General features: G+C 40.6%; 1 protein-coding gene across 15 annotated transcripts in view; it reads left to right on the top strand.

Moving 5' to 3' along the window:
- Window positions 1-21,375, top strand: part of LOC144295815 (phospholipid-transporting ATPase IB) — a 570,630-nt gene that overhangs the window by 256,813 nt on the left and 292,442 nt on the right. For all 15 annotated transcript variants that reach the window (XM_077868357.1, XM_077868362.1, XM_077868360.1 and 12 more), the window contains one exon: window positions 18,128-18,300. In XM_077868357.1, coding sequence (XP_077724483.1) covers window positions 18,128-18,300 — 173 coding nt within the window. The remainder of the gene's footprint in view (window positions 1-18,127; window positions 18,301-21,375) is intronic.

The following is a 21,375-nucleotide window of genomic DNA, read 5'->3' as shown; positions in this document are numbered from 1 at the left end:
TCGCCATCCTCATGAAGTTCCTTCTACATTTCAAGTTTTATTCATCTCAGTCTAGGTTTGTCAGTTCCTGGCTATTTGAGTTTGGGTTGCACTCAGTATGGACATTTGGTTTCTTTGGAGGTATTATGAAAGGGGCTCTATGCATCTAAATAGGACTGAAGTCTTCAGGTTGAATGGGTTCAAGGTGCCAATCACTCCCTGCCTAAGTTCTCCTTGCAGAGAACGCAATCTAGCAGTACGCCCTAGTACATATTCTGAAGAGAGGAAAACAGTTGGTATTCAAGTGACTGATTCCTCTTGCAAGGGTATCCACGAAAACTGGGAATTCTAGACTGCTTTCTAGAGAAAAGAGTCTTTGAAGATTGGGAAACGGGAAAATTTTAAAAAGAAGGAAAAAGCTATGCCCAACGTAACCAATATTAAGAGCAGAGCAGTGGCAAAAGGCCCTACGGGGTTCCATTGCCTGTGCTTTCAACACTCCAGACAGTGTGGGTATGAAGAAAATGAATGTCTTTGATCTGTTACCCTAGAGTTCTTGTATCAGAAAATGAACTTGGGATTAGTGCTAATGTTTTAGAATATATTTCCCATGTTGGAGGCAGAATGAAATGTTTGTATGCCCCTCACTTAGTGCTTATTTTGGTATTTCCACACTCCTAATTTTTGCAGATTGACAGGTACATGATTTTAGGTAATGGCATGACCTGTGTGTATTCCTCCAGTCCTGACTGCTGTGGGGTTCAAGATAGTGGTTCCTGTTGCTCAGTCCATTGCCAGGGAAGTAAAGCTGCAGGGAGCCCTTCGTGCAATTTCCAGTGTACTTATAGGAATGGTGGTTGGCTCCTGGTGGAAAAGAGAAATAGTGCCAGTGTGAACTTGTGGACAGGTTTGTTTCCTTCTCCTCCTTAGATACAAGTATTTAATTTTTTGCTTTTTACCTCCCTCCTGCCCCTTATTAAAACAAAGCAAACACATCTTTGAGGACACCTCAAAATGATTTATTTGCTGAAGATATGTGAAAACCGTGATCTAAGAGATTGGAAAAAAGAAACCTCAGTGGTTGCATTTTGTGTATCTTTTTTTTTTTAATTTAATTTTTTTATTTATGATAGTCACAGAGAGAGAGAGAGAGAGAGAGAGAGGCAGAGACATAGGCAGAGGGAGAAGCAGGCTCCATGCACCAGGAGCCCGATGTGGAATTCGATTCCGGGTCTCCAGGATCACGCCCTGGGCCAAAGGCAGGCACCAAACCGCTGCGCCACCCAGGGATCCCTCTTGTGTACCTTTTAAAACAGATGGGAAAAGAGGAAAACTTTGGACTGACTGCTTGGGATGTGATCTGCTTCACCTTCTGATAGAAGAATGAGTCTTTACCAGTGACTGTGTTTGGATATAATCCAGGCCAAAAAAACACTCTGGTCTTTGGCTAGCATGTAGAAGAAAAACGTCAAAATGAAGCAAAATTACTGCATATCAGTTTCCATGTGTAACTATATGTGTGTAACTATAGCTGAAGCAAAGTGAAGTTTGGAAAAAAAATGATTGCCACTCCTTGTAATTTAGACCCTATTAGTAAGAAGTACCATGGAGTATTAGCGAAGATGCTAGAAGATTTAGTGAAGAGTTTGTATCAGCCACACTCCATTTCCAAAGTATGTCTTCTCAACCTTCCCATGGGTTCCTATTGTTAGTTGGATCCTCCCTCTGTATTCCTCTCCAATCACCGTATAGTTTTGAGAGGTGGTAATCAGGCACAAAATCCTTTCCCGTGGTCTGGCTCTGGGACCCTCATCACCTTCCAGACTGAGTGACTGGAGCAGCCTGGCGCACTGGCCCACAGTTGTTTTTCTTAGTTGTATTGCTGCTTTAATTGGCCACAGTTCTCTTCATCTGTCATGAAAACTCTTAAAACTCACACGAGAGTCATTTTCCCCACCTTCTTTATTGCGGGCTCTTTTCTCTCCGTGGGGCATACTGCTGGTGATTAGGCCCGCACCCTCTGGTACACTCCTCTGCTAGCTTTCTTCAGAAAGCAGTCGTTTGTGAGTTTGTGCAGGCTGACTGATTGAGTTACACCCTAAGGAATGTGGAACCTGGTTCTCAGCTGCAGTATGTCTTTCCCAAAAGTTCTTGTACTGCGAAGCCCGCTTTGAGGATTCACATGTGTGTATTGGTTTACAGCAACATTAAAGCTTTCTCCCCACCATAGATGGCTAAGTTACTTAGGGAATATGAGGTAGTGCTTTCCTGGGGCCAGGAGCTCAGGGTTGGCCTGTGGTACAGGCTAGGTCCCTTCTGGCTGGTTTCATATGCATTTATGACTTTCTTTTATATCTAATAGTCTTTCCTTGGATTTGAAGGAGAAATTCTTAATGCAATGAGAGAGATTCTGTGGTTGTTTGCTGTAAAAGGTTGGAAGCTCTAATACGGTAAACCATAAAACAAGAAGAGGAAACATTAAATTGATCTCCAAATATTGCATTTGATAGGACATAAATTGACACCAAAAGACCACAAACAGAAAAATGATGAGCTAATAGTGCAATTTGAGGTTATTTTAGTAACGTGTGTGGGATAAAGTAGACAAAAAGATTAGGAGGAAAACTCTATGTAAACACATTGCCCTGAGGCATGAAGCTTGTGAGCATAGCAATGTCCAAGGTGAGGCTCTGGTTGATAGTGTAGGTGAGTGGTTTTTACTCCGTCTCTACATCAGGCCTGGGTGTATGGGCTACAGTTGGTCCTTTTGCTTGTTGTCTTCTATATACATAAGGTTCTCAAAATGCTTGAATTGGTGGAGAGTAATATTCTTCTATTGGATTCAGTGTGTACTTTTGTGGGTGTGTGTATGTTAGTTCATATGTTTACTCTTTGTTTCAGTCGACAGATTTTTTATTTTTAGATTATTTTTTAAAGATTTTATTTATTCATTAGAAACACACACACACACACACACACACACACACAGAGGCGGATACATATAGAGAGAAGCAGGCTCTTTGCAGGAAGCCCAATGTGGGACTGGATCCTAGGACTCTGGGAGAATGCCCTGAGCCAAAGGCAGATGCTCAACTGCTGAGCCACCCAGGCATTCCTAAGTCTACAGATTTGTATTTGATTCTTATCATTAGAGCTCTGAAATGATTGTAGGTATGAGTCCTCATCTCAACTGAATTGTCCAGAAACCATTCCTTTCCTATAACCACTAAGAGGGTGATGTTCCATCATAAGTGGTGGCATCTGGGAAAGCATGTTGTAATGTTTGTTGTTCAGAAAAATTGAGTACACTTATCATGATGAGCACTAAGTAGCATGTGGAATCGTTGAATCATTGTACTGTACACCTGAAACTAATATAACTCTGTGTGTTAACTTTACTAGAATTATTATTTAAAACTTTTTAAAAGATTTTATTTATTTATTCATGAGCAACACAGAGAGAGAGAGGCAGAGGCATAAGCAGAGGGAGAAGCAGGCCCCATACAGGGAGCCCAACGTGGGACTCGATCCTGGGACTCCAGGATCATGCCCTAAGCCGAAGGCAGGTGCTCAACCACTGAGCCACCCAGGCGTCCCTATTATTTAAAACTTAGTAAAAAATAAATAAGATACACTAGCTTGCATAGGAAAAAAAAAAAAAGAAACTTTCATCATTTTGGAAAAATGCTGTATGAATCATCATTTCCTTTTTTTTAGTTGTGAGTCTCTGATCATGCTTGATTTTTGTGTCAAATTGATAGTGGGCCAAATGCAGCATGTAGTAGTGTTCTGTTTGGATAGCACTGTGAATATTGGTGGGTGGGACAGACATTTCCCAGTTGGCTATAGACCCCACTACTTCTTAACGTTGTAGCTGTTCCTTTATTACCTGTTTGGTGCCCTGAGGTCCTTTATCTACCTGGTACCCAAAGCGCATTTTCAAATTCTTCCTCAAACAGAAGCAAATAGCTTGTAAGGCATACATCTGTTTGATATATATTTGTGTTTTGTCTCTCTGTCTTCTGACAATGGTTTAAAATGAGCAGTGAAACACTCAAAATTGCTAAGAAATAGATTAAGAAGGTTTAGGGCCAGGATTATATATTAACTGCCTAATTAGCCCTTAAATCTGTGGCATTGATCTTAATGACTGCATTTAGCAGAGTGGGAAAGCTTGTGTGTTTCCCATTTCCTGAGTGAACAGTCCTGGTATTGAACAATTCTGGTTTAACCTTTTTCAATCGGACTGGAAACATTTTTGCTCCTAGGTCTCCCTTACTCCTCAAACGTTGCTAAATTAACATGGGCTTTAGAAACCCCCGAAGAGTCATCTCCATTTCACATACTTCTCATATTTGTTCTATTGAAAGTGTTGATCACAAGACAAGCTGAAGTCTGAGCCTGGATGGCATTGATCTGATTGATTCCTCTGTGTGCTCTCTCTGTGGCCATGGGCCTTCTTCTGGAAAGACCATATCGAGTTCGTCCACTGTTGTGAATGAAAATAATCAGCTGGCGAAAGCATAGAATTAGAAACCTCTTGGTATATTTATTTCTGTGTCTCAAGAATTCTGATTTAAAGCAGACTTTATTTCAAGTAATGTGAACAGTAGGTCGTTCAGGAGTCTCCGATGAATCAATGTTTTCTTCCCTCCTCTCCAAGAAAATCTATTTAAAGCAAAGGTCAAATCTGTGCTGGATTTAGAGCCTATTAAATATAAGTCTGGAGAACAGAGCCACTTCTTTTTTATTCTCTACATAGTTTCAAGCACTAGGGACACTCTGGTCTTCTGCAAATCATCATTTCCCACATTTTTCTGGTGTTTGTAATTTTGTTGTTGTTGTTCTGGATGATAGAGTGTTACCTGTAACCTTTATGCCTAGGGAATTTGAGCCCCTGTGAGTCTTTGGGCTTGTGAAATTTAGGAGTAACTTAAACTTTAGCAGTTACTTTGGAGGAGTTTATTAGGCTCTGAGCTGTTTCTAAGAAGGATATATTAGTACATATGTTAACGTGCCTTAATTAACATGCTCAGAAATTGAACTGCTGTGCCCACCCTTCCTCTCCCTTCTCCTTCCCTCATCCCTCTGGCCTTGTCCATCTCCATGAAGGTTGTCAAGCTTTGCCCATGTTACTGACTCCCACCCACACCCCTCACACTATTACCAAACCCTGTACATTCTACTCCTGAAAGGTCCTCAATCCTGTCACTTCCTCAGTCCAGGCCTCACCGTAGGTGTAGGTGTTGGCATGGTGTCTAAACTTGTCCCCCAGTTTCCCATGGCCTTTTACTCAAAGATTTGGACAAATAAGTGCCCTGAGGGAAACAAAGCAGGAGAAAGAAATGTGTGTGCCCAGGAGAGTGTAACTTAAAGTAGGGTCTTTAAGAAGGATCTCATCGGGAAGAGGGGAGGGGCCACTGGAAAGCTCTTGCTTCTGCTAAGCTTTCCAGTATTAAGGGCTGGAAGGTAGCAGCAGGGCATATTGAGTAACACCAAGTTATCAGTAGGTGCTGTGGCCTGAGCCATGGTGAGAGGGGGTGCTTTGCCCTGTGGGGCATGGTAAAGCCCCTGGCTTTTCAGAAGCTTCCAAAGATGGAACAGAGTGACAGGATCTGCCTTGTTACCAGGACTCTGTTACATTAGGAAGAGAGTGCAGGGTGTGCGTGGGGGGTGGACAGCAGAGGGGAGGCAGTTCAGGAGCCTGCTCTGATGGTCTGGGGGTGATGTTAGCCAGGCCCTAGTGGGATGGGGCCAGGTTCTACATGTGTTTCAAAGACACAGGTGGTGTGTTGGCTGATGGATTGATTATTTAGGGTGTGCAAAAAAGAAACAAGAATAACCCCCATATTTTTGGCTTGGGTGCCTAGAAAGTTGGAGTTGTCCCCGCTCTGTCCCCATTTTTTATATTCTCAAAAGAGTTAATGCAGGCTCGGGAAGGAGAGAATCAGGAGCTCAGCCTGGGCATGATCTGTTTTGCAGGGCCTCATAAGACAACCAACTAGAGATACCAACTTAGGTGGTAGATATTCAGGTCTGGAATTTGGGGGAGAGGTTCCACCTGAAGATATAAATTTGTAAGTCTAGGGGCACCTGGGTGGCTCAGTGGTTGAGCATCTGCCTTCAGCTCAGGTCGTAATCCCGGGGTCCTGGGATCGAGTCCCACATCAGGCTTCTCTCAGGGAGCCTGGTTCTCCCTCTGCCTATGCATCTGCCTCTCTCTCTCTTTGTGTCTCTCATGAATAAATAAATAAAATCTTAAATAAAAAAAAGAGAAATGTGTGAGTCTAACATATTTAAGGACATAAGACCAGCTGAGATCCCCAAAGATGACAAGTAGGAAAGGTCCTTGGACCTCATGAGCCCTGAATTGTTTATCTTATAGAATTCAGAAATTCAGCTTTCTTACTGCAGGGTTTCCTCCTTGTCCCAAGCCCAGCTTTCTTGAGTGTCTCTAGCTGTTCCTCTTAGATACACTGACAGGTGAGGTCAGTTATCAAGCTGCAGTTCTTTTGCAGAATTGTTTTCCTTGACAGAGTCCCTTTTGTCCAGTTTTCCCTGCTCTTACCCTTCCCCTATTAGAATCTATGTCTTTGTCATGTACATTCTCATTCTTTTCTTCAGTCTTACATAATATAGTACTTAGCCTGGTTTTTCATTCATGTGCACCTGGTGGGAGGTGAGGTGGTTCTCCATCTTTTTGTCCCATACTTTCACTATCACCTGTATGTCACAGCATAGAGTTTGTAGAATTGAGTTTAACTTCTTAAGATTCACAAAAGTGGTTTCTGCTTTATATTATACGTACACACACACATATGTATGTAATATATACGCATATATACATATATACACATATATTTGGTAGGGTAGATAATATATATTTTATAATGAAGATTTTATATATTTTATGCCTTTTCCACAGTATATCAAATACATAGTGTATGTATGTATATGGGTATATATGTGCATGTGTGTGTATTCATATGTATTTTTTTTCTCAATAACTTTCATCTCTTCTCTCAAACATTTAGGACTAAGACTTAGGAGCCCAAAAATGTATATATGAATGAAGAAGTTCTCATAGGCAGAGTCAAAGTTATTAACTCCATGCAATATGCCATCTTACTAAAATTTTCAGTACTAAAACTGACACTTTGTTTTTCCCTATAGAAATGCTAGTCATCTGGAAAATTGTGTGTGTGCATGTGTGCCTTTATGTGTTAAAGGTGAAATCTCTGCAGAAAGCAATTTAAGAAGCTTCAGGAAATCCTCATTCCTCCTGATAGCTTTTGGGTTTTAAATCTGGGAATTTGTATGTTCTCTCAGTATTATTTGTTTAATTTTAGGGACTGAACCTTTATCAACTGGATAGAATAAAGGCTCCAGCACCATGCCTGTATTAGCAACTGTCCATGACAACCCTAATGAGAATCTGCACAGAGCCATGGTGGGATCCAAAGTTACGTTCCATTAGAAATTAAAGAACAAGTGCTCACAAACTTGGGAGGCTATGGCACAGGCCCACAGGGCCAGAGACATGGTAGGAATGCTAATGGAGCTCTGTGACCCCTCACCAGGAAGCTCTGGCATGCCCTTGCACTTCTTATTTCCAGTTTTGATGGATGGAGGTGTGGGTCAGAGCAACAGAGTAGCACATGCCCGGTGACCAGTGACACTTGGCATTCCAGTACTGGCAAGGCAATAGGGACTGGGGCACTATGGCCAGGGTGTACTTGTTGAATATAGCTGGGTACTGCTTTGTAGGAACATGGGCCAAGGGTCCCAGGTACTGTAATTTTTCAAGAGAAGTTGAGTATCAGAGTTTTCATGTGAAATCACCTGGCTTTTAAATTTTGGCTAAAAAAGTTTTTTTTAAAAAAAAAAAATAGGAGATGAATAACTAACCTAAACTCAACCTATTGATTTTATTTCCTGGCCATTCAGATTGACCGTTGAGACCTTTTGTCCAGTTAAGCATAAACTGTTGTAGTTCTGCCTATAATCCAGTCTTGGCCTTCTTGAGACCCATCCTCCCGAATTCCTGATGGACTCCTGCTTCCTAAACCCTACCTGACTTTCTTCCACGGCATGTACAACATGGCATGTATTAGTTGTCTATTTGCTTCATACCTGTTTCCTCACCAACATGTAAGCTGCTTGAGAGGGGGGTCTTCATAGTTCCATGCATGGCTGTGTCCTCGAAATTGGCATGCATAGCTACTTACCATGTGAGTGGTCCAACAAGCTAAGGTCTCAAATACTTTTAAAAAATATGAATAGAAGGCCATTGTCACAAGGCAAATGCAGTGATGTGCAAAAGGGACCAGCAGAAGCAGAGAAGAGATGATTCACAACAGACAGTGAGCGATTGTTCTGGTCAGGGTCAGGAGTTCAGGAAGCAGCAAATATCTCCCAAACAAGGGGTGGCAAGCATTTTCTCAGCACCTGCTGTATGCTGAGTGATTTGTTTGTTTGCTTTTTTCACCCAGAGGGAGTGGTAAGGAAACTACCCAAATGGTTTCTTTTTCCATTCTTCAACCAGCATTGATTGAGAGGTTATATGATCCACAAAGGACAAGTGATGGCTGCCGGATGTTCGCTCAGAGCTCTGCAGACATTGATGGGGGTGCAGAAGTTGGAGGGACTTCTGAGTAGCAGTGTCCCTAGAGAGCAGTGTTGGGTGGTCCAGGGCCGGAGAGGCTCCATAATCCCCTACTGTCCCTGCAGGCCTTCTCACCAGTTTTGCATGGACTAATAGCTTGCTCTTGAACAAAAGAGCCAACTCTGTACATGAAGTCAAAATGAATTATCTTCTGACCCCCCAGTCATAGTCTCCCACCTTCCCCAATCCTGTTATGTCCCCTTCCCAGCAACTGACCTCTTTTACCTACCAGGCCAGACACTGCTTATCCCCATACCCTCTCTCTGCCCTCTGACCACTCACCAGGCACTGTGTCTCCTTCTGAAATGCATTTCTTGGTGTTGGTCTCTATTATCCCAGTCAAAGCTGAGACTCATCATCTGAAGGCTCCTTGCTGGTCTGTTTCCTATTCCAATCCATCATCTCTACCGTTGGTGGGGAGCTTCCACATAGGAACGTCCGAGTGTGGTATTTTCATATGTAGAAGCCTCTACTGGCTCCCTATGGGCTCTGACAGGATGTGCAAATGCTTCCTGTCCTGTCTCGTGTCTTCCCAGCCTGCCCACCCCCAGCACTTTCCTCACTGTGCCTGTTTCCTCATGCCTTACAGGCCACATCAGTACCTGCTAAGGTATTCACGGATGTCCTGGGCACACAGCAGTCTTTGGCTATTGGGTGCCCTCCTCGGAGGAGTCGCTCCTTCCTTGCCTGTGGGCCTCTCCACTCCTAGAAGTCTGTGCACATTATAGGCTCTCATAGCTAAAGGTTAAGTGAAGGATTTTTTTTTTCTTTGCTCTATATTTCAATGTAAACTTCTGTCTACCTCTGTAGCCTTGAATCTTTGCCTGGATATGTAGAGAAGAGAATGGTAAGGTGTATTCCAGCCTGACTCTGAGCCTGCCCTCACCTACCCTGTTTGGCTATGGAGTCTGCACAATTAGGGGAACCTTCTGGCCAGGTCCATGTGTTGCAAGTTTCTCCTTGCTCATTCATCATTGTGGTGGTCTCCAGTGAAAATGGGACTTTCTCTGCACTTTCTGGCTTATTTGGTTTCATTTTGAAAATCTGTGTGTGTGTGTGTGTGTATGTGTGTGTGTGTGTGTGTGTGTGTATATATATATATATATATATACATATATATATATATATAATGTATGCCACTGGCTTTTCCCACTGGAAACTATCATTTAGAAAGTACTCCCAGTTTTAAATGTGCTAACAGTGTTCCACATAAACATGAAATATTTCCTAACACAGCAGAGGATTTGTATACAGCTGTTCTTTCCTCTCACATAACTCTCTCTGTACCCCTAACTCCTACTGATTCAAGGAAAATAGAAGAAGTCACACTGGCAGGTGCTTCTTGGAACCTGCCCATGGTGGCTTAGCTGTAGCCTGGGGAGCTGTGGGTGGTGGCCAGTCTCAGCCCTGTGTGTGCAATCTTTTTGATTTGATAGGTACTAGTGGTGAGCCCAAGAGCCCAAGATCGCGTTTTCTTCACGTGGCTACAGCCTTCAAGATATTCTTTTATTCCCTCCAACAGCTGACAGCTGCCACACATGGATTTGGGAAATTTTTTTTAATGACCTGCCTTCACTGTCTCTTTCAGAATTTTTCTTCCAGTTCTCATTTGTTGTTTGCACAAGTTGAACACAGTCTGGGCACATTGTAATTCCTCTCAGAGTCAAGAAGACTTTAGAAAGTGCAGTGACTGTATTATTGAAATATTAAAGTTAAAACTTTAAGTCCTTAAGGGCAGGAAATTAACTAATTAAGATTATTATATTCATTTTTTTATGGCATCTGTAAGGATTGTTCAGAAAGTGAGCATATGTTTTTTTTTAAGAAACTGGTTTTATCATAAAGCAAATAAGTAGTTCAGGAATTGAAATTACTTTGCATTGCTTATGCTGTGCTTTCTAGGGTGACATAACAGATTCCAGTGTTTGTCACTGTAAGCCAAATGTAGATCTCTGGTTTGCAACTGGTAGTTTTATCTTTCTGTGTGAGACCAATAGCGCTCCATATTCCTTTGCTAAAGTTTATCTGACATATGTAATCACATAGTTCATTAAAAACACTGCAAATTTTAATTGTCTAGAGATTATTTTCTGTAGTCATTTCTTTTTTAATTTATAAACTCGATCACCATTGTGTTTGGTCTGGGCACTTTATAATAACCCCAAGAATCAAGAAGATTTTAAAAATAGTGCAGTGACTATAACATTGATACATCGAAAGTTAAAAATTTAAATCCCCAAAGTCAGGAAATTAATTAAGGTAAAGTGGTTATGTTCATAGTAGAATTATTCCTAGTTAGTGTGATATCAACCGTGGCATTGATTCATTGTTGTCTCTGAAGTATACAGTGACTCCCAAAGATCCAGTCTGGACAAATGTGTGACAAGCATCTATTCCATGAAATTATGGAGGGCCATTTTATACAACAGCTGACTGATCACTTACAAATGCTGATTTTGCATTCTTCTCACAGGAGGGTCACACTTCAAAATTGTTTTCTTATAGGAAAAGGGTTATCTCCTTTAAGAAGAATTCCACATTTTTTTAAAAAATTGCAAAAAAAAGATTCATAGTCAAGATTGGAATAAGAATGCTTCTTAAAGCATATAAATTATTTTTTATTCAAGAATATATTTGTTCAGCATATAAAAGGATTCCTAGTACTAAAATCAAAATCTAGTTTCTTGAAAGAAAATAAAGTAAGCCTAGTAGGTTTGCTATTTAATCTTCTTTGTGAAAAGGAAAATACATATTTTCAGGGATTTTTATGACGTCAATGACTTGAGCTCAGTCACAACTGTTAGTCACATTGTCTTTCAATAAATAGCAGTGATTTCAGGTTTTCAGACTTTCTCTAGGCTTTGAAGATTATGTGAATAAAAAGTCTCTCTCTCTTTCTTCCAATAAATGATACTTGCTCACTAACAGCTGCTGCCAGTTTTCTTCCATATCCCCCACCTCCTGACTCACTCTTCTCATACTGCCTAAGACACCTTTCCAGGGAAATGTGTAGATCTTTTAGAGATGTGAGATGTAAAAAGAAGTTGCAACATAGGGTATCCCAGCTCCCCTGAAGAGAGGTTATTGGGGCTTGTTTGTGAGTTCACAGCGGTTATCACTCTGCACAAGGATGACCCCCATTATACTACCTGCATTATTCCACTTTGCTTACTTGTATGTCTTAAAATCTCAGCAAACAAAATCATTTAATTTGTAAGCATTAGAAAAATATTCCACACCATTCATCATTTGGGAAATGCAAATACAAGCTATTAATTGCATACCCATGGGAATGTCTAGAATTGAAAAGACCAATGTGCCAGTGTTGACAAAGATGAGGAACAACCAAAGCACACACGCAGGACTGGTAAGAAAGCAAAATGCCATAACCACATCTTTTAAAGTTAGAAACAGCCTCACCATCTCTATAAAGTTAGACATACACTTGCTCTGTGTGTCTGTAGAGGTGGCGTAACAGAGTAATTCCAGTCTTAGGTGTCTACTCAGGAGAAATAGGAGCATATGTCCACACAAAGGCTAGTATACTCATATTTATAGAATTATTCACAATATTCTAAAACTGGAAACAACACAGATGGTTAATGGCAAGTGAATGAAATAATTTGTGGTATATTTATACAGTGGACTCAGAAACAAAAAGGAATTGATAAGCACAGAAACACTGGACAGATCTCAGAGCCTTAGGCTAAATGAATAGGCCAGGCAGAAAAGACTGTAAAGTCTGATTCTATTTATATGGCATTCTAGAAAAGGCAAAACTGTAGTGACAGAGTGGATAGGTGATTGCCAGGGGCCGGGTAGGGGAATGGGATTGCCTGCAGGATGGCAAGAGGGAACGTTTTGAGGTGTTGGAAATGTTCTGTGTCTTGGTTATGGAGGAGGTGACGTGACTGCACACCTTTGCCAAAACTCATTGAATTATATGCTTAAAATGGCTCAACTTTATCGTATGTTTAATTATAACTCAATGAAGGTGATTAACCAAAGCATAACTTCTATAGAGGCTTATATATATTACTGAGAATTCAGTAAATTGGGTAATATCAGTAATCTAAGAAGATAAACAATTTTTTTTTATCAGAAATAGAAACATTTTGTGGGGGGGTGGAGGCAGCCCATGTAGAGAATGCCTGATTGAGGGAGAGGGGGGTTAAAGGTGACCTGAGGGTACCAGCTAGCTATGTGGGTGCTTGGTGACAAGAGGCCAGATTATCTTTTAAGAATGTTTGCTCAATGCCTGTGACATAGCATCCCATCTTCCTTGAAATTATTAGTATTGTAGGAAATCTTGAAATATTACAAACTTAACAGAGATTCCTCTTACTTCCTAATGAACTTTAAGTTTAGAGATATTCATTGATTAGAACAAAGCAATATCTAAAGCGAAAAGGTCGGCAACAGCTGCCAGTAGGGGCCATGAGTAATTTGCTTGTTTTCAGCCTTCACCTTCTTTATTTTCCTATAATGGGTTTGCTAGACTCGTGCTTTGTCTTTAGCTTTACAAAATTCTGTGCCCATTAGGGTTTATAAATGCAAAAGTATTGAGACTGTTAATGCTGTCAGGAAACAGGTGTGATTATATTGGAAATGGAAATGATAGTTAAAAAAAAATGGAAGTGGCAAGAATAAGGAGATTGCCACTGTGGCCCATCTGGGAGGCTGGACGGTGGGAATGACAGGAGTAGTAGTAGAATAGAATACGGTGGTGAGAGAAGGCACACCTAACAGTTGGCCAGGGACAAGAAAAATGGATGATTGGAATGGAAAAAAAAAACAAAACCATTTTGAATCCATGGTCTAGAGGGTGAGCATTATGGTTAGATACTCATTAGCCTAAGGTTAATTCAGGAGAAAGGAGTTTGCTCTCCAAGGCGAAGTAAGACTTGGCTGAATTGCTGCTCATGAAACTTGAACCATCCTGGCTTTCAGCATCGTCAGCTCTGAGCCCGTTGGAATTTGCAGAACATCAAAGTGAGGTCTGAGGCAGCTGCTGCTAGCTCAGCGTCTAAGAAATTCCTTATGACACTGCCAAGCTCGTGGAGGGAGAGGGTCACCTGCCTCGACAGATTTCAGTGTTGCTGGAATGGTTTCATTTTGAGGAAAGATTCCTGCTACCTGCAAACTGGTAGACATGCATCCAGATTCTAGAAATCTCCATCTTTCCAGTTTATTAAATCCAGAATGACTGACAGTAGAGCTACCTTTCGGGTCCCATCCACACATAAGTTGGGCAGGCTGAACTTCCAGTAAATCTCTTATCTCTGAGCAGACAGACAGCTGTTTCCTGAACTTAAGTGTGGCACTATCTGTGGTGTTTATGTGACCTTGTTTAAAAAACTGGAAATGCAAAGGCAAATACTGAGCTTGCTGCTAAAAAATGTAGGGTTCCCAGTACGGCACAAGCAAGGGAGAGGTGAGTGTTCGGTGTGGCTTTGGGAACAGTCTGTCATTGCACTTGCTCATTTTGGCTTTAAGTCATGTGTGTTTTTAATCGTGAAGGAAAATAAAATTGTAGAACACGTATGAAAACCTGGAAATAGATTTTTTAATATTTATGCCTAATAGGCACATTCTAATGAAGGATTTTGGAATGCTCTGTATCTTTCTGGGAACGAAACTCCCGGTCCCAACTCCCTATGCCCCTCGTAACAGCTAAGTCCATTGTAACTTTCAGTAATTGGTTTTTTATTAAAATAAGAGACTGCAGTATAAATTTTAGCGACTAGGCTAAGTAGGCATTAACAGGTCCTGGGATCCAACCACAATTTGTAACATCGTTCCTCTGGGAAAATAGATTCTAAGTGCCCAATAACTAACTTACAAATAGACTTTTGAATCATAGTCCATTTGAGAATAAGGAACTGTTTGTGATAGTAATTCCTTCGATTGGCTTGCTTGAGAACTGCACAGAAGGGACCTATATTCTACCACACATGTGCAGGGAACCCAGCTAGTCTGGGTTTGATCAAAGATTATTGCCGAGCGGGCACTGGAATGAAAACCAAAGCAGGGGCTGGAGAAAAGTCAAGGGTGGAGCAAGAGGATGGATCTGGAGAGGTTCTGGTGGTAGGGGAGGTTTCCAATCTCACAGGCAAAGGTGTGATTCTGCACAGACGAAGTGAGAGGAGAACAGGATGGTTCAGGTAGGAGGTGAGGAGCAGAAAACATTGCAGGCAAGAGGAATGAGATATGAGGAACAGGAAGGATCGACCAGGAAACAGACTCTTAATGGTAGAGAAGAAGCTGAAGGTTACTGGAGGGGAGGCGGGTGGGGTTGCGGGATAGAGGAAATAGGTGATGGGGATTAAGGAGGATACTTGTGATGAGCACCCGCTGTTGTAAGTGATGAATCACTGGGCTGTACCCCTGAAATTAATATTATACTGTATGTTAACTAACTGGAATTTAAATAAAAACTTGAGGAGGGAGGAAAATGTAATGCAAAATGTACCAGGAAGGCTGAATGGCCCACATAGTAACCTAGTAATGTCTGGTGGTTTCTCTGCATCTGGTAGCTTCTTGTAAGGGCACTAATCTCAGGTGAGTGCTTCCCCCTTGTGACCCAGTTACCTTCCAAAGGCCACACCTCCAAATACCACCACACCAGGGATTAGGATTTCAATATAGGAATTTGGAGGATACAAACATTCAGTCTATAGCACTTTTTGTGGTTCACCCTGAAAATATTTCAACTTAGTATCCTCCATGTTCCCCAGACCACTGTTGGCCTTTGCATATGAGTCTCTCAAGAAGAGGGGCCATGTGTGCAACTCTGTGTCCTGCCTCCCACAGTTGAAACTCCAGTTCCCTCTTGAGGTCCTTCCCTGCACAATTTGTTGGTTGACCAATCGTAGAGGGACAGGGAAGATTGTATATGTCTCAGGAACTTGGTTTCCTCAGTAGCTACATTTCTGCCATTCACATTCCCAGTACTGGGCACCCTCTCTGCTCCTGCCTCAGAGCCTCATAGGTGGTGAGCTGCCAGCACTTGGGCTGAGGAAGAAGGGTCCAGTCTGTCTTCATGATTGGGCCAGAAATAACCCTAAGTGGAGAAAGTACCCTTCATAATATTGCTACTGCTGCATATCTTCATTTGTACTGTGCCCCCTTACAAAAAAAGCCACAGGCAGGGGTCTCCTCATCTCAGGGATTTGTATTCTTTAACCTTTTCCTCCATAAGTCCATGGGGGAGGGGGTGGCAATGGAAGTGTCCTTCGGACAGTAGGCTAGATTGTGCTTCCATGACAATATTGGCATGTTGTCCACAGACCAGGTCTGCATAGCTTGCCTCATCTCTTTCAGTAAAATATTTCCCAGGGGGTTTTTCTGTCTACCATGACTTGACCCCTGGCAAGCACACTCTTCAGAATTGCCCAGACTTGTCTGAGTTCCCCCGTGAGTACACCCAGGATGCCACACCGGGATTTCCCTGGGTGGGTGGGATTTTCTTCTATCTACCCAGATTCTAAAGGGCAGGCTGTTTGCACAGATAAGGTAAACATAGATGTTTTGTTTGAGATTCAGAATTAGGCAACTAATTAAGAATTCAAAAAGTATAAAGTTACCTGTAGTTTTACTAAAAGTCAACTTTTATTCTTAGGACAATATTCTATCAATTATGCTTCTGTTATTACATTGACAAAGAAGGCATTGTCAGTGATAGCATTTATTCACTGCCTGAAGTAGCACAACTGTGTATTTTCCTAGATGTAGGAAATTCTTAGTGAATAAATAGTAACCAGAGGAAGAATGAGCTTCATTGAGTGCTTATTATGTCCCGAGACCAGTGTTAAGCAGGTGGCACTGATTAGCTCATTTGTTAGAGACAAAAGTGCTGTGAGGTACCTATTCTTAGCTCTGTTTTACACTTAAGAATTGCTGTTTAAAGAGGTGAAGTAACTTGCCCAAGGTCACAGAGGTAATAAGTACAGAGTTAGGACCAGATCCTGGGCCATCTGACCACAGAACAGGGCTCTAAACCACAGTTATGCCTGAAATACATCTTTCCGATAAGTGTTGTCTCAAGTCTCTTGTTGAGAATGGAAACTGAGCAGTAAGACAAAAGAATCTGTGCCTCACTTTGTGATGGTAGCAGATCCTCAGCTTAACTAGGAATAGAAAGATTCCTGTTCATTCAACATATTTCTTTAAGACAGTAATTCATGTTATCAGGTGGATAAATTATTTGTAAATGTAGCTTAATAGCCAAAGGACAGTTGTCCAAACAGAATAATTTCAGCAGACTTTTGTGCTTCTCAGATTAGCTTAAACCATATTTTTTATTATGATCCAAAAATTTAATTCTTATATTTGAACCAGATATCCTATTCATAGTCATAAATTCACTGGGAAATCAGACATACTTTTTTTTTTAAAATCCAAAGAATGATTCTGTGCTTTAATTGCACAAGAGACATCATACCAACATACTTACTTAGGCTGGTAGTAATGTCTTAAAAAGTACTGTTTTAAAATGTTTAATTTTATTAGATATTTTCTGTAACATGGAAAAAATGATCAATTTGGGTCTTCTTCTGGTGACCCATGGGGAGAAGTTTAATCTGTGCATCTCAGCAGAGGACAGAAATTAATTTTTTTGTGTTAATTTTATATCCCCTAATACTTCTTGGGGGCTTTTAAAGATTATCTTTAGCAAACTGAGAAATGTTTGCCATTTTTTAGCAACTTTATCTTTTGGAAAAAAAAATAACATCACACATTTGTTTATATGGAGTTTCCTGTTCCAGAGACACCATGAAGGGAGAAAAAGAGTCATAAGAACCTTAGCAATTAAAGTTCCAAAGGAGAAGAATTTGGATGCTCTAGTTCAGCCTAGAACTGTAACCAGACTAGGTTATTGTAAATATCAAATGTAAATATCATTAAAGGGGATGTTTTCTTCCATAAAACAGACCTAGCTGAGTGAAGTAAGTAAGTCAGTCAGAGAAGGACAAACATTATATGTTCTCATTCATGTGGGGAATATAAATAATAGTGAAAGGGAATATAAGGGAAGGGAGAAGAAATGTGTGGGAAATATCAGAAAGGGAGACAGAACGTAAAGACTGCTAACTCTGGGAAACGAACTAGGGGTGGTGGAAGGGGAGGAGGGCGGGGGGTGGGAGTGAATGGGTGACGGGCACTGGGGGTTATTCTGTATGTTGGTAAATTGAACACCAATAAAAAAAATAAAAAATAAATAATAAATAAATAAATAAATAAATAAATAAATAAATAAAATAAAATAAATAAATAAATAAAATAAAACAGACCTAGCAGGCAGTTCAATGGAATTTTAATGTGCATTTATATATACTCACAACAAGTTGAACGCTGTGTGTTTTACATTAGAATGGGCATGTTCTCACTTTAAGGAACTTGTGATTTTTTTCTTAAGTTCTGTTTTTGATATATCAAACACATAAAAACATGACCGCCTCCCCCCTTCCACTCTTGTTTCAGGCGACAAGGGCAGCCATTACCCAGCACTGCACTGACCTCGGGAATCTGTTGGGCAAGGAGAACGATGTGGCCCTCATCATCGATGGCCACACCCTGAAGTATGCTCTCTCCTTTGAAGTCAGGAGAAGCTTCCTGGATTTGGCGCTTTCGTGTAAAGCTGTCATATGCTGCAGGTAGGCATGCACAGGCTTTTCATGGTTCATGTTCCAATGTGGCTGTATCCTGTGTTTTTATTTTTTAAAAAAATAGTGCATTAAAAGTATAGGGATAAAGTTTCATTTAAAAAAACCAAAATAGGGGATCCTCGGGTGGCTCTGCGGTTTGGCGCCTGCCTTGGGCCCAGGGCATGATCCTGGAGTCCTGGGATCAAGTCCCGTGTTGGGCTCCTTGCATGGAGCCTGCTTCTCCCTCTGCCTGTGTCTCTGCCTCTCTCTCTCTCTCTCTCTCTTTCTATCTTTCATGAATAAATAAATAAAATCTTTTAAATAAATAAATAAATAAAATTTAAAAAGCAAAATAAAAATACTAATTTAACTGTCCACAGATTTGGGGGGAAGAAGCAGTTAGTGATTTTTGCAGTTTTGTTTATTGTCATCTGAGAAAAGAAGAGCCAGGGCCTCTCTCCAGGGAGGTTAACTAGAATAAGTCTGCCACGAGCAAGTGTGGAAAGTTAGAAGAGCCCTGCATACTTGGTTCCTTGACTCTGTATATCTGAGCTCAAATTCCAAGATTTATGGGATATACAGTGGATATTTCTATTCAGTCAATAAGGAGCTTTGGTTGGCAATTTTTGTTTTAGGACCTACCCAGACAACTTTGTTGAATTTTTTTTAATGTTTTATTTTAATTCCAGCTACTTGACATATGGTGTTATATTCGTTTCAGGTGAAGGACTTTGTTGTTCTTTTTTTTTTTTTTTTTTTTCATGAAATCTGGGAAGGTTTTTGAGGGTGGACATTGCAACATTCCATTGACTACTGGCTATGCGAGGTCCAGTTCTCATAGAGATTTGAGTCAGAATTATAAAGAAAATAAACTACTAGAGCAATGAGCAGCATGACCCCGATTATGCAGCAAACAACTTGAAAGGTGAGAAGAGCTCTGTCCATTTCTGAAAATGCTGTGCTTAGGTGGTACCTGGTATGTGATTAAATACACAATCCATATCGTTGGATTAATAATCTCATTTGTGCTTGCTTTTTTATGTTATAGTTATACATTTTTTCGTACCTTGTTTTCTTGGATATTTTGTCAGAAGTCAGTTATCAGGATGCTTTTAAATTCCTCACTTGGGCATTAATCCTTTTAGAACTCCTCTTTCGGATTCAATCATGGTCTATTCAGAATAATGGTTATTACATTGACAAGACGGTCTTGCTCTTTCTGCTTTACTAAAAGTCCCTTGGCACATCATCTGCCATGCTACTCTACCCAGACCTCTCATGACACTGCTTGTTTGGGATGACCAATAAGTCTAGGGGAGAGCTAACAGGAAAGTCTCTCCTTGTCTCTCTAACCTTGCTTCCCACTCCCAGTTGTTCTTATTTTAGAGCAAACAATTTGTTGCCATTTTTCCATCAATACACCTCCCTACTCAGAGCCCTGAAACTGTTCACATGATGATAGTTCTCTATCATTTTATGCTGCTCTCTTGATCCCTTTCCATAATTTGGCCTCATCAAAGGCCAACGAGAGCTGGAATGGTGGCTGGTGGTGCCCTCATGGTCAAAAGGAGTATAAGGAGTGTAGCTGTTGTGCTTGGTTGTAGGTTGTTCGAGGACCTCAGGGTGAGGAACAAATTCAAATGTGTTTGAAACAATGAATAAGAACTTTGTGTTTCTTCTAAATCAGGAAACTTAGTACAACTAAATGGGACCTGGGATAGTGAGGAATGACCAGAGCAACTAGAAATGAAAGACCATGTTTCCTGGTTTTCTCTCATTCTCTCTCTCTCTTTTTAAAACAATTTTATTGAGATATAATTTACATATCATATAATTAACCCATGTAGAATGTGTAGTTCAATGGTTTTTAGTATATTTAGAGTTTTGTAACCATCACCACAACCAATTTTAGAATATTTTATTCACCCCCAAAAGAAACCCTCTTATCTATTATTAATCAATCCCCATCCTCCTCTACCCTCCCACAGTGTCCCTCAGTACTAAACAACCACAAATTTGCTTTCTTGTCTGTACAGATTTGCCTATTTGGGGCATTTCTTATGAATGCAGTTATATAAGATATGGTCTTTTTATGATTTCTTTCACTTAGTATGTTGCCAAGGTTCATCCATGTTGTAGAATATATCAGTACTTCATTCCTTTTCACAAGTAAATAATATTCCATTGTATGGATATACCACTGTTATTCATCCATATTGATTAGCATTTGGATTGTTTATAATTTTTGACCATTATGAGTAATGCTGCTATGAGGATTCATGTACAAGTTTTTGTATGGCCATCTGTTTTCAATTCTCTTGGGTATATACTGAGGAGAAAAATGCTGGGTCAGCTAGTAAGTCTATGTTTAATGTTTTGAAGAACCACCAGACTGGTTTCCAAAGTAGCCACACCCTTTTATATTCCCACCAGCAGTTTGTGAGTGTTCTAGCTTGTCCACATCCATCTACTTGTTATTATCTGTCTTTTCATTGTTTAGCCTAGTGGGTGTGAAGTGGTATCTCATAGTTTTGATTGCATTTCCCTAATAGTTAATGATGTTGAATGTCTTTTCATGTGCTTATTGGCCATTTGTATATATTCTTTGGAGAAATGTCTATTCAAGTTCATTTTTAAATTGGATTGCTTGTCTTTTATTATTGAGTTTTAAGAGTTCTTTATATATGCTGGATACAAGTATCTCATCAGAAACATGGTTTACAAATATTTTCTCCTGTTCCGTTGGCTGTCTTTCCATCTTCTTGAAAGTATTATTGGCCGCACAAAAGATCCTAATTTTGATGAAGTCCATTTTATCTGTTTATTCTTTCACTCTCCTTTGTTGTCCTGTCTAATGGCTCCCTTTTTTAAGTAGCTGATACTGTGCTTTCTTTGCTGTGTTCCATTTGGACAGGTTAGCTCAGGGACATGCAAATGGCAAGAAGGGGAGGAACTGTAGTGAAATGCACTTTTCTCCTAATTTCCTCTTTGTGTCTGTGTTGTGAAGCTGCTGAGTAGGTACCTGATTTCTGTGAGGTCCTCAGCACAAGAGGTTGTCTCACTCAGAGCCAGAAGTCATGGGTG

The sequence above is a fragment of the Canis aureus genome, chromosome 24 (genome assembly GCF_053574225.1).
Source record: "Canis aureus isolate CA01 chromosome 24, VMU_Caureus_v.1.0, whole genome shotgun sequence".
NCBI lineage: Eukaryota > Metazoa > Chordata > Mammalia > Carnivora > Canidae > Canis > Canis aureus.
Note: the sequence above shows the minus strand (reverse complement) of the source record. Positions and strands in the feature narration are given on the sequence as shown.